The 13,764-nt window shown below is 54.7% G+C and overlaps 1 protein-coding gene across 8 annotated transcripts in view; it reads left to right on the top strand.

Moving 5' to 3' along the window:
* Positions 1 to 6,830, top strand: part of PTPRS (protein tyrosine phosphatase receptor type S) — a 95,995-nt gene extending 89,165 nt beyond the window's left edge. For all 8 annotated transcript variants that reach the window (XM_037042633.1, XM_037042640.1, XM_037042639.1 and 5 more), the window contains 8 exons: positions 792 to 946; positions 1,045 to 1,330; positions 1,510 to 1,688; positions 2,361 to 2,487; positions 2,571 to 2,696; positions 4,766 to 4,920; positions 5,059 to 5,194; positions 5,739 to 6,830. In XM_037042633.1, coding sequence (XP_036898528.1) covers positions 792 to 946; positions 1,045 to 1,330; positions 1,510 to 1,688; positions 2,361 to 2,487; positions 2,571 to 2,696; positions 4,766 to 4,920; positions 5,059 to 5,194; positions 5,739 to 5,807 — 1,233 coding nt within the window. In that variant the 3' untranslated portion in view covers positions 5,808 to 6,830. The remainder of the gene's footprint in view (positions 1 to 791; positions 947 to 1,044; positions 1,331 to 1,509; positions 1,689 to 2,360; positions 2,488 to 2,570; positions 2,697 to 4,765; positions 4,921 to 5,058; positions 5,195 to 5,738) is intronic.
* Positions 6,831 to 13,764: the final 6,934 nt, after the last annotated feature.

Below are 13,764 nucleotides of genomic sequence, written 5' to 3'. Positions count from 1 at the left end.
CACTGGGAGGACTTGAGTTTTTTTTCCTGGAGGGAGGTGGGAGCCCTGGAGGGCTGTAGTCGCGTAGGCACGGGAGGCATGGGACCTGATGCTTGCTCATGGGCACTCTCTGGCTGCCGTGGGGAGGATAGCGCGGTGGGGGGTGGGGGAGCACCAGCGGACTGGAAGGACCAAGGCAGAAGTGACGTTCATGTGGTCCCAGGGCGATAATGACATGGATCATGGTGACCACCGTGAGGAGGGTGGGAAGTGGGCAGGTTTGAGATCAACTTTGTGCTTTTTTTTACTTTGTTTCAGGTTGGTTGGTTGGTGGTTTTTTTTTTTTAATTGAGTTTCAAGAGCGAGAGGAAGAGTGAGAGAGACACCAATTTGTTGTTCCACCTACTTATACATTTATTGGTTGATTCTTGTCACATGCCCCCTGGCCAGGAATTGAACTCTGCAACCTTGGTGTATTGAGACGACGCTCTAACCAGCTGAGCTGTCTGGTCAGGGCTGGGACAGACTTTGAAGGCTGTCCGCAGTGTTGGCTGGTGTGTTGGATGTGTAGGAGTCGAGTCGGGGGTGACAGTTAAGTTCTGTTAAGAACACCTGGAGGGAAGGAAGCTGGGGCACGACACTGGCCACTTTGTGTGAGACAGATGTGACACCTTCGCGTGCAGACCCCTGTGTGTCCAGGGGGCAGGTGGACACCCGCATCAGACACTCAGGGGCAGGCTGGTCTCGGGGTGGGCGCCGGGTGTCCCCTGCACGGGCTGTGGTGCCAGGCGGTCTCCCTGCGGCTCCCCCAGAACGGCTCCAGCGAGAAGCGTGAGGTCCGCCAGTTCCAGTTCACGGCGTGGCCGGACCATGGGGTGCCCGAGTACCCGACCCCGTTCCTGGCTTTCCTGCGGAGAGTCAAGACCTGCAACCCCCCCGATGCGGGCCCCGTCGTGGTCCACTGCAGGTATGCCGGCCCCAGCCCCTGCTCCTGGCTCCCGCCCGCACCCCGCTCTCCACGTCCCTCTCCTGAGGGGCGTCTGATCGCCATGCCTGTCCCCGCAGCGCTGGCGTGGGCCGCACGGGCTGTTTCATCGTCATTGACGCCATGCTGGAGCGCATCAAACCGGAGAAGACGGTGGACGTGTACGGCCACGTGACGCTCATGCGGTCCCAGCGCAACTACATGGTGCAGACAGAGGACCAGTACAGCTTCATCCATGAAGCGCTGCTGGAGGCCGTGGGCTGTGGCAACACTGAGGTGCCCGCCCGCAGCCTGTACGCCTACATCCAGAAGCTGGCCCAGGTGGAGCCCGGCGAGCACGTCACGGGCATGGAACTCGAGTTCAAGGTGGGAAAGGGTGCGGAGGCTGCTGTGGGGGCATGGGTGGGGGTGGGGCGGAGGCGCAGGAGGCTGAGGGCCCCTCTGACGCTGGGGCCCAGGAGTTGGGGGCAGCGTCCCCCTGCCCCGCCGTGTGCGCCCTGGCTGGAGGCTGTTCGGATGGCAGCCCCTGCTCCTCATCCCCACAGCGGCTGGCCAACTCCAAAGCCCACACGTCCCGCTTCATCAGTGCCAATCTGCCTTGTAACAAGTTCAAGAACCGCCTGGTGAACATCATGCCCTATGAGAGCACGCGGGTCTGCCTGCAGCCCATCCGGGGTGTGGAGGGCTCCGACTACATCAACGCCAGCTCTATCGACGGCTACAGGTACCGCACCTCCCCCTGGCGGGACCGGGGCCCCCGAAGGTCCCCAGGCGGCTTCATTCTTGCTGGGGAGACAAAGGGGCACAGCCTCTGCCAGTCCCGTGTGGGCGCAGTCGGGGTGTGCTTCCCTGAGGGCTGCCATGTACAGTGGGGCTCCGCCTTCCCTGTGTGTCTGCGGCTGTCAGTCAGCGTCCTCCCACCCTGGGGGGCATTTGTCAGTGTCTAGGGGCGTGTTTGATTGTCGTGATTTCAGCCTGTTGGGCAGGGGCTACTACTGGGCATGGTGGGTGGAGGCCAGGGCATTGCCCAGAACAGTGCATCACCACAAAGGGCGACCCAGTGGTGGGTGCCAGCCATGCTGGTGTTGAGAAACCACAGCCGGGGAGGGGGCGTCCAGGCCGAGGTGCCGCCCACGCCAACTACTGAGAGTCGCTCACTGGCCCTTGAGGGAGGCGGAGAGTTAGAGGGCGGGCGCTGGAACACATCCGGGGCTGATGGCTGCCCCGGCGCTGCCCAGGGGGAGGGCCCCTCTCGTGCTGTTGGGAAGGCCGAGAGGGACAGGGAGTGAGGCAGGCGTGGCTGCCTGGCTGCGCCTGACCCTCTGGGAGTGTGGAGCCCACTCCGGGCCCGGCCACGGCCGCCCCGCCCCCCGGCACTCACTCACCCCACCCGCAGGCAGCAGAAGGCCTACATCGCCACGCAGGGGCCGCTGGCGGAGACCACGGAGGACTTCTGGCGCATGCTGTGGGAGAACAACTCGACCATCGTGGTGATGCTGACCAAGCTGCGGGAGCTGGGCCGAGTACGCGGGGCCCACGGGGGACGGGGCTGGGCCGGGCCCTGGGGGCTTGGGCAGGGCTGACCACAGCCCCGTCCCCTTGGCAGGAAAAATGTCACCAGTACTGGCCAGCTGAGCGATCCGCCCGCTATCAGTACTTCGTTGTGGACCCGATGGCAGAATACAACATGCCTCAGTACATTCTGCGCGAGTTCAAGGTCACAGATGCCCGGGTGAGTGTGGGGACCGATCGGCAGCAGGGCTGGGACCCAGACGGGTCTCTGTGTTTCCCTGGTGACCGGAAGATGGCTTTGTTAGCTGGGGGCAGAAGCAAAGGCCCTGGGGCAGGAATAAGCCTGGGGAGAAAAGAGTGAGTTGACCTATCACCAGTGGGTGGAAAAGAAGACCGTGTCCCTGTGCTGACCCCTTGGTGTCCCCACTGGAGCATGTGGCCCAAGGGCTCCTATAAAGGGAGTGAGCAGGGTGTCCCCTGGAAGCCACAGCCTATGGAGGGTCGTGTTAGCGGGCTGTGGGGGTGGGGGGGAGTTTAGTGGGTTGGTGGTGGTGGAGGCTGGAGCCGGGGAGTGGAGAGGGTGCCATGCAGTGGGGGTCGGGTGGTGGGAATGGGCGCCGTGGGCAGGGAGAGGGGAGGACAGCGTGGGTGGGGTCGGTAGCTCTTAGATGGCGACTGACCCTGGAAGGTGGCCCTGTCGGGTGACAGAGGATCCAAGCTGGTGGAAGAAGAGGGCAGGAGAAGGCTGTCGAGGTGCTGCCAGTGGCTGGGGGAAGAGTGTCACCAGGGCCTGAGCGTCGGGGTATGAGATGCCGCCATTGGATTGCTGGGACATGGGGCCGAGGATCAGCACAAGATGGGGCGGCAGAGGGGTTGTGAGCCAGCGCAGCGCCGGGTGGGAGGAAGGCGGGTCGGAGAGGGACTGCGTGGGTGATGGGCTGGCGAAGGCTGGCCCTGCCGGCCGGTGAGTGTGGTGTTTGTCCATGGCAGGTGGGGGAAGGACAGCTTAGAGAGGAGCCAGTAGGGTGGGGGGAGAAAGTCGATGGAAAATGACTTCGGAAATGCAGTGTGGTGAGCGTCCGGGGAGTAGGCAGCGCTGAAGCTGGTACAGGCGGGAAGGTGGGGCTGAGAAGGGAAGTGCTGGGTGGTGGAGGGCAGAGGCCGTCAGGGCGGGGTGGCACCACTGGGTGGCGCCACAGAGCTGTAGAGGCAGCAGCGGGCGATGCTCTCCTGGGGGTTAAGGGTGATGCGTTACTAGTGAAGGGTCATGGGGGCCAGTGCCACTGGGTCGTGAAGAATGGAAGGTGGTGAAGTCTGATGCGGTGGTGCAGCTGGGCCGTGGGAAGACAAGGGTGGGCGGCTGGAGACGGTCAGTGGCAGGTGATGTCGCGGGAGGGTGAGGACTATGCGCTGGCGGGGGTGGTGAGATAGGAGCTGATGGTGTTGGGTGGTGCCCTTGGGTGGGGAGGCCGGTGAATCCAGGTGTCCCCACCACCCAGCGGAGGCCGGCGTATCCTCCGCCTCTTCCTGGGCGTGTGCGTCTGTCAGAGCAGCTGCAGCAGTGCGCCGCTGTGGAAGCTCCGTGAGCAGTTTGGGGGCCGCTGTGAAGGAAGACCAGGGTCACCGGGACATGCACACTGATTCGGCCACCACGGCGGTGACCAACGCGGGGGGGACTTCTACAGCGTGGATACACCAGACAGAGGCTGACGCATGTGTTGGGCGGGATGGATCAGGGTGGTGTGGGATTTCATCCCATTGTTCAGAACGTCACGCCACCATTTAGAATTTAGCACATGGAAAATTCCAGAAATAGTTCACATTTCAGACTGTGGTTGACTGGGGGAATTGAAACCACGGAAAGCGAAACTGTGGATGGTGGGGACGGCCTGGTCAGCAGTGGGTGGCGGGAGGGGTGGGGCTGTTAGGTGGGGGAAGGTGATGAGACAGAGCGGGGGGGGGCGGTGGCAGCTCTGGGGATCGGCTCGTGGCACCATTGGGTGGTTCGGGCTGTGCTCTGAGACAGCGCAGGCTGCCCGAGGACATGGGGCGGGGCGGTGCAGGGTGGAGGGCGGCAGAGAATGGGGATGTTGGGTGTGGGTTGTGGTGGGTGGGATTGGAGATGTGCAGAGAGCACCACTGGGTAGTGGGGGGTGCGCGGTGGCTGTGTGAGACGGTGTCATTGGGTGGTGTTGGCTGGGCTGGAGGATGGGATTGCGTCCTGGCAGGAACGGGGCCCAGCCATCACCATCGCTGACCTCGTGAGCAAGACTGGGCTCTTCTTTCCAGGATGGCCAGTCCCGGACTGTTCGGCAGTTCCAGTTCACGGACTGGCCGGAGCAGGGCGTGCCAAAGTCAGGGGAGGGCTTCATCGACTTCATCGGCCAAGTGCACAAGACCAAGGAACAGTTTGGCCAGGACGGCCCCATCTCTGTCCACTGCAGGTGAGTTGCTCCCCAGGCCGTTTCCTGGCTGGGGAAACTGAGGCCCCAGGAGGATAACCATCAGAGTCAGGCCTTTTCATGCCTGGGGAGTGGGGGTTCCAGACACCCTGTGCCTGAGCTGCCACCTCCCTCCCACAGTGCCGGTGTGGGCAGGACCGGTGTCTTCATCACACTCAGCATTGTGCTGGAGAGGATGCGGTACGAAGGCGTGGTGGACATCTTCCAGACGGTGAAGATGCTGCGGACCCAGAGGCCAGCCATGGTGCAGACGGAGGTGAGGAGGGGACAGAGAGAGGTGTCACCTGGGCCTCAGTCTCCCCTCTGTGATGTGGGCTCTGTGTTGTGAGTAGGTGGTCGTCAGTGCCTCCTGCTCTGGGCTGGAAGATTAGTCAGTTCTCGACACAAGAGGAGATTAAGTCCAGAGCTGAGAAGTGTCCCTCGAACCAGACGGAGAGGGGTCCATTCTAGTCCCAAAGTCACAGCAAGTTCGTGGCTCAGCCGAGACCCTGACATAGGCCCCAGATTCGAGGTCCCACTGCTGTCCAGGCATGGACGTGGGGCCCAGGGCGGGGAGGGTCTTCCCCTCAGTCACATTCACGTTGGGCCTTTGAACAGGGCCCTCCCTCTGCTGTCTCTGGAGAGACAGAGCTGGCGTCACAGACTCCTGGCCTGGAGGGGCGTGTGACGGGGACGACTGAGCAGCCATGTCTTTGTGTACAGGCAGAGAGAGGGCAGGGCACTTGGGGTTGAGTCCGTGCAGTGGACACCCTGGGCTGCAGAGCCGAGTCACCGACAGCCCATCCCCACCCTTCCCGCAGGACGAGTACCAGTTCTGCTACCAGGCAGCTCTGGAGTACCTGGGAAGCTTCGACCACTATGCAACCTAAAGCCATGGTCACCTGGCCCAACTCCACCTGCTCCGGACGCCTCTCTCTGCCCGGCCTGGGGGCCCCTGGAGCCCTGGACCCCCAGCGGCGGTGGCAGCATTTCTGCACGGTCTCTGGGATGACGTGGCCACCGGCAACCTCCCCAGCTCCAGCCGCCGCCTTGAAATACTTGCCACATTCCTCGTTCCCTTCCAATTCCAAAACGAGCAGTTCTGGGGTGGGGGGTGGGGGGGTGGAGAGCAAACGGGGGTTTCCCCCACAACCAGAGGAGGGCGGGGCCGTGGCCCCTCGACACCCCCCCTCCCCCCCCCCCGGGTGTTTCCAGCCCTGCATCAGCACCAGGCTGGAGGGGGCCAGAATTCAGCTTTTTGTTTTTCAAACTCTGTGTAACTGTATCCAGTGACATTTCCTTTTTTTTTTAAATAGCGTATTTTTTTCCAAATTTTTTAAAAGAAGAAACAAAAAAAGTGACTTACCAGTCAACGAACTTAAAAAGAAAAATGTTGCTTATTCCTGTTCTCTTCACAGTCTATTTTTTCACCGCAGAGCGTTCTTGCGTGGTTGGCCATGTCCGCTCCGACAGCTGTCCCTGTGGCCGGCTTTTTCTTTTCCTGCCATTGGAAGCCGTGCCTCACTCAAGAACAGGACGTCCTTTTGCTCCTGGTTTCTTTTTTTCTTTTCTCTTTTTAATGATTAAATTCTCAGACATATCAAGTGTGGTTCCGAGGGTGGGGCGGCGTCTGCCTCCCTGCAGCCCGAGCGAAGGGACAGAACGGGAGATTCGCCTCGGCAGGGAAGAGCGGCTGGGTGCTGGCCCCGGTCAGGGGCCCTTCCCCGGGGACTGCGGGGCAAACGCAGAAAGCACGGCACCCCCACCCCCGAGCAGGCGAGTTTCTCTCTTTGTGCCAGAGCAGATCTGCCTTTGCTCTAGACACTGTTTATTCAAACGGAAGCAGCTGGGTGGTTTTCCCACCTCTGTGTATGTAGATATATCAACTTTGTATTAAAGGAAGATGGTCTGAACCCGGTCGTCAGTGACGTCTTTGTCATGCCCCTGCCTGTCCCATGCCTGGCAGGGACCCGGCGAGCTCTCAGTCTGTCCTGTAACAGTCTGGTGGTGATGGGGGGCCCAGAGAGGTGGTGCTGCTGGTCCAAGGGCACTCAGTGTCTGAGGGCCCTGCTGGGATTTGAACCCAACTTCTGGTCTTACAGGGGCTGCCTCATTGATAATAGTTATTACTGTTGATTACACTGGGACCACCACTGAGCATCTACCAGGAGCCAGCTCTCTGAGATGGACATCATCAGCCCAATTTACAGAGGAGGAAACTAAGGCTCAGAGAGGGGTCAGAACTAACTCCAAGACACACACACTTTGGAATGGAGCTGGGATTCACACCCTGGTCAGTCTCAGCCACGGCCATGCCACCCTCTTGGGAAGGGCCAGCGAGGGTGCTGAGTTTACTGGGCGAAGCATTGGGTTAAGGGCACTGTTCCCACCTGGGGGGTGGACCCCTGCTCAAAGCCAGAGTCAGACCCTGGCGGGTGGAGGGCGAGCCATTTCCTGTCTCTACCCTGTCTCTCCCGTTTCCCCCGAAGGTGGGATGGGATGAAAGATCCCCCACCCCATGGTCACACAGAGGCTCCGGGGGCAGAGAGAAGGGTGGTCTTAGGACATCCTAGGAGAGGGTGAGGGACCCCTTTCCGAAACCATCAGGTCCAGTAGTCGGAAATGCATATTAGTCTGAGCTGAGACTAATACCATTAATAAACTTAGTCAAATAAATCGATCAAACCCTATATTCCCCAACCCCCAAATTCTCAAACACATACGGACCATTTATGTAAAAAGTCAGCATTTAGAAACTCCAGCAGCAGACGTGTTTTTCAAATTCCACGCAACAAATCAGATAAAATAAGCCAGTCTCGGCACCGAGGCGAAGATTCTGCGATCAAGCCTACCACCCCAAAAAGGCCTACAGTGGAGACTGTTGGAACGCACTTCCGGACACGGCGCGGGTTTAAGGGGGAAACGCGAAGACCCGTGTCTTGTCATGAAGCCTGTGGGTCACAGCCCAAGAGGCGCCCGAGGAAGAGATGGAACCTTGACCACACTGATCGGAAAACAATTCAGAAATTCAGTGAACTTAAGACAAATGAACCAAACTTCCAGTTCAAATAACTAGAACATAATAGACTAAACCCTAGGAAAAAAAAAGAAACATAAAGATGAAAGTGGAAACTAACGGCATTTTTGAGATTCCTTTGCATGAACAAAATTAAAAGCATTTCGCGCCTGACTTCTGAAGTCAGTGAAAACGGGAGCGGCGTCCTTTCACTGACAGACCGTGAGTCTAAATGGACAGAAAGTCAGACTCTAAGGGGCTGACTCTCAGATGCCTTTGGCATCTCTGGGCCACACGTTAAACACACACGCCAACAAGATGAAAACGTCTCAGGTTTTAAGTAAATGGGCGAGTTCATGTTGAGCTGCGTTCACGGCCATCCTGGGCCATGGGCTGGACGCCCCTGCCGCGTCCAACCTGACCGTGATCCACACAGAGTCATCCAAGGTGACTGCTCTGCCTAGAGAACGCCCGCTCTGTCCCCACATCCCCCCGGGCTCCTTAAGCCCACGAGGCCGAAGTGTCCAACCAGGACGCACCGTGCCCTCCTTACTGGAAACGGTGAACAGGACTTTCGGGTACAGTTAGTATGTGTGACCCTCAGTTCTGTGGCTCAGAACTGAGATGCTCCTGGCCTGGTTGGGAGTGGGTGGTGGCAGGCAGGGATTTATCTGAGGACTTCCTGGAAGAGGAGGGCCTTAAGGAATTGTCTTAACCTACAGCCATGGCCCCCAAGACACTGTCTCCAGGGGCCTTGGCCTAACACGGGACAGCACCACCATCCTGGTTTACTGAGCACTTGTGTGTGCTTGCCTCCCACCGTCTCGGTCCCTCTGACAGCAGACCAAAAGGACAGACTCCGAGAGGTTAGGTCTCCCACCCAACATGGCACAGATGGTAAGTCATGGCACCTACCTGCTTCCCATGGCCACAGCGAGATGGTGCAAGGTGTCTGTGGGCTCTGCCTGCCTGTGGCCAGGATCAGTCACACACCACAGCCTCAGGCTGGGAAGGACGGGGCTGAGGGTAGAGTCCCTGCCATCACCAAAGCAAGTGGTTCTGTTCAGTGCAAATGCCCTACATCCACACTTCGTCTCTAACAGCATCACTTACATGTGTTTAAAGCAAACACCCATGAGGAGGAGTGGAAAGACACACAGTGGTGCCAGAGATGGAACCTACGTCAACAACAGAAGGAGCACGTCATCAAAGGAAGGACCTTGGGGAGATAGATGAATACTGCCAACTGGACCAAACAGACACGCACAGGCCTTCAGCCCAGCAAACAGAGGATGCACGCCTGTCCAAACACAGCTCTCGGGAACAGAAGCCCTGTTAGGTTGTAAAGGAAAGCCCAGCAGTCAGTCTCACTAGCCACAGTGTGATGAAATTGTGTAAACCAATGACATCCAGCTCCCATAGTCCCTGTGATTGGAGGCGCTAAATAATGAATGAAAGGTGAGTTGTGTGAAGGTACAAAGTATTTGGAACTGAATGGTGAAACCACCGCAGGTAAAGACCAGCAGGATGTAACTGAAGATGTGCTCAGAGGTCAATTTAAGGTCAAGTGCACGTTTTGGGGGAGGAAAATCGTCGAATATAAATGAAACAGCCAAAGAACTACTTAGAGGCAAATATGTAGCTTTGTATGACTGAAACTCAGACTAGTTAAAAGCTTTCAACTAAGCATCTATTACAGAAAGAACGAACACAGGTAAGTCCAAGGAAAACGGTGAGACTGTCAGAAATTAATCAGCGGAAAACTGCGGCAGCACCAGGAAAATAACAACCCTGTAGGAAACTGGCTTTTCAGCCCTGGCCGGGCAGCTCTGGTTGGAGCATCGGCCTATACACCAAAAGTTCGCAGGTTCAATCCCCAGTCGGGGCACACACCTGGTTGTGGTTTTGATGGTTTTTTTCTCTCTCTCCCCTCCTCTCTCTGAAGTCAACGAACATATCCTCAGATAAGAATTTTTTTTTAAGGTGGATCTTCAGAAACACCCATAATAGAGGCAGACCTTTGGTAGGAAGACAGAAGCACAAACGCCATTAGGGATGATAGGGAACCAACTACCCATAAGGAGGAGAGGCCTCGGGGGGTGTGCAAGTTCTACTACTGAGTCTGTAAATGAATACAATTAAACTGAGCCCTTCAAAAGTGATTTCACCTTAGAAATCACCAAAACGATGGACGAGGATCTATCCCCCAACGAGACACCTTCCCAGATGGTTTTTCAGGTGAGTTTTGCCAAATCTTCAAGGAAGAGGTGGTTTGTGTCTTTCATAAACTATGTCGGCTCACAGAGGAACACAGACGCTACCCAAACTGTGTGGGACAGTCTGAGGTGCTCTGCACACCGCGCTTCGTGTCTAGATGCAGAAAGACTGACAAAATACCAACAGTGCAAATTGGCATTAAAAGGATAGGATAACACAATGGGGACAGAGTTAGGTGATGCAAGAACGTTAGAAAATCTACTCAAATTAGAGGAATAAATTGCTACTTTGAAGAGCAAGTTGAGAGTATCCAGTAAGGTGAAGATACACATAAGCTTTTTTTTTTTTTTTTTGAGAGGATAAGGCAGGGAGAAAGAGGGAGAGAAACATGGACGCAAGAGAGAAACATCTACCAGTTGCCTTGTGTACATGCCCGGACAGGGCCAAGGCCGCAACCCATGCCTGTGCCCTGCCCAGGTATCAAACCGGCCACCTGTCCCATTGTGTGATAATACCCCATCAACTGAGCCACACGGGCTGGTGGGAGATGTCCCTAACTTTTTGACTCACTTCCAGTCTGAGATACAATTTTGACTCTCGCAGATGTGCCCAAGGAGATGTACACACTAATCTAGAGAGGGAGTATTCGTGGGGGGTAAAAGAGAATAAAAGAAAGAGAGAAAGAAAAAGAAAGCACCAAGTATAATACATTTTTATTATAAACAAATTTAATTGGAACCAGTTTTTTATTTTATAAAAAAATGGAACCAGCAGGAAAATGTATGAAGAATTCTGTGAGACCACACAGTGGAATATTATACAGCAGTGAACATGGAGTGTTAGAACTCTGCCCCACAGCATGAGTGAATCTCAAAAACACTGACCAAACCAGGTAGGTGGCAAAAAGAAAAAGTCATGTACTTGCATTATAAAATATATAAACGCATAAAGCAAATATATAATAGTTAGGAATAAACAGATAAGGAGCAAATACATAAAATCTCATCTAGCTTCTGGCCAAGATGGAGGCGTAGGTGGAAACACTGTGCTTCCTTCCACAACAAAGTTTAAAGACAACAAAGTTTTAGTAACAAAAACACAACCAAAACAAAAAAATTGAACTATACGGAAGTCCAACAACGAACCGTTCAGCCAGACCGGTAAGAAGGGTGGAGCCAGCGGCTGGTGGAGCGGGTTGCGCAGAAAAAATCCACGGACCCACCAAGGTGAGCAGGTAGCCGTTGGCAGATCCCAGAAGTTAGGTGGCAATGGGCGGACCCAGTGAGGGCTTAAGGCAGCTGGATGACCGCAGTCACACATTCGCGCACGCAGATAAACCAGGTGAAGGAATGAGCAGTGAGACAGACTGTGCAGGTCCCGGGGGGGGAAGCAGCAGAGGGGACCGCCATTGCCCCTCTGTGACCCCGCCCACACATATAGCATCACAACCCAGCAATTGAGTTGCCCTGCCCTGGTGAACACCTAAGGCTCTGCCCCTCATATGGAACAGGTGCAAACAGACCAAAACATTATGGCTCAAGAACAACTCAAAGCCCCAGAGCCAATAACTCTAAGCGACCAAGAGATAGCCAACCTATCAGATGCACAGTTCAAAACACTGGTGATCAGGATGCTCACAGAACTGGTTGATTTTACTCATAAATTAGAGGAACAAATGAAGGATCAACTGAGTGAAATGAAGGGAAATGCACAGGAAACCAACAGTGATGGAAAGGAAATTGGGACTCAAATCAAGGGAGTGGACCAGAAGGAAGAAATAAAATGACCAAACAGAAAAACATGAAGAAACAAGAATTCTAAAAAATGAGGAAAGGCTTAGGAACCTCCAAGACATCTTTAAACATTCCAACATCCGAATTATAGGGGTACCAGAAGGGGGAAAGAAACAGCCACAAGTGGAAAACTTATTTGAACAAATAATAAGGGAGAACTTCCCCAGTCTGGCAAAGGAAACAGACTTCCAGGAAATCCAGGACGCTCAGAGAGTCCCAAAGAAGTTGGACCCAAGAAGGAACACACCAAGGCACATCATAATTACATTAGCCAAGACTAAAATGAAGGAGAGAATCCTAGAAGCAGCAAGAGATAAGGGGACAGTCACCTACAAAGGAGTACCCATCAGACTGTCAGCGGATTTCTCAAAAGAGACCTTACAGGCAAGAAGGGGCTGGAAAGAAGTATTCCAAGTCATGAAATCCAAAGACCTACAGCCAAGATTGCTTTATCCAGCAAAACTTTCATTTAGAATGGAAGGACAGATAAAGTGCTTCTCAGATAAGGTCAAGTTCAAGGAGTTCATCATCACCAAGCCCTTATTATATGAAATGCTAAAGGGACTTATATAAGAAAAAGAAGATGAAAAATATGAACAGTGAAAGGACAGCAAACACACAGTTATTAACAACCACACCTAAAACAAAAGCAAACTAAGAGGACAGCTAGATCAGGAGCGGAACCATAGAAATGAAGATCACATGGAGGGTTAGCAACAGGGGAGTGGGAGGAGGAGAAGGTACAGAGAATAAGTAGCATAGTCGGTAGGTAGAAAATAGATGGGGGGAGGGCAAGAATAATGTGGGAAATATAGAATCTAAAGAACTTGAGACACGTGGACACAAACTAGAGGGGGGAATGGTGGGGGAGGGGTGTGCAGGATGGAGGGTAATTAAGGGGGGGAAATAGGACAACTGTAAATGGCATAATCAATAAAATTATATATTTTTTAAAATCTCATCTATACAGCAACATTACCAGAAGCAATCTACAGATTCAATGCAAACCCTGTCAAAGTCACAACTGTCTTTTTTTCCAGAAATGGCCAAGCCTATCCTCAAGTTCAGATGACATTGCAAGGGACCCAGAATAGATGGCACAATCTTGAAATTGAACAGTAACTTTGGAGGACTCACACTTCCCAATTTCAAAACGAGTGGTAATCGAAACACAATGGGACTTCCGACCAAGCTGTCAGCATAGGCAGACACGGCTCACCTCCCCCACAACCACATCAAAATTACAACTAAAATACAGAACAGCCATCACTCAGAACTGTCACAAATCGAGCTGAATCAAAGTGTGACAATGTCAACATTAAAGAAACCACATCCATCCAGACAGGGAGGAGAAGCTCAGATGTGAGATGGGCTGGTCCCACACCCACGTGTGGTGGATGAAAATTTGGGAGGGATATGTTGGGAGTGAGGAACCCCAACCCCACACCAGGCCCCCCAGCCCAGGGTTCCAGGGCCAGGAAGATAAGTCCCCACAACTTCTGGCTGCAAAAACCAGCGGAGATTCAATCAGTAGAAGAAACTCCTGAAGCCCCAAGCAGTTCCTCTTACAGAACCCACGCAGGGAGTCACCTACTCAGACTCACTCCCTCTGAGCTCCAGCACTGGGGTGGCGGCCTGAAAGGCCCCAGTGGTAAACAGGGAGAAACCGAAGTGTCCGGCATCAAGGCAAGCAGAAGTCATTCATTGTTCCTTTCTGAGCCCTCCCCCACAGAGCTGGCAAGCTGGTGCCGCATTTGAGACTCCATTGACCTGGCTAATACAGTTTGCCCAGCCCTGGAGATCCCTGGAGACTCTGCCCCA

This window comes from Sturnira hondurensis, unplaced genomic scaffold (assembly GCF_014824575.4).
Source record: "Sturnira hondurensis isolate 20B ecotype Veracruz unplaced genomic scaffold, ASM1482457v3 Scaffold0003693, whole genome shotgun sequence".
Taxonomy (NCBI): domain Eukaryota; kingdom Metazoa; phylum Chordata; class Mammalia; order Chiroptera; family Phyllostomidae; genus Sturnira; species Sturnira hondurensis.
Note: the sequence above shows the minus strand (reverse complement) of the source record. Positions and strands in the feature narration are given on the sequence as shown.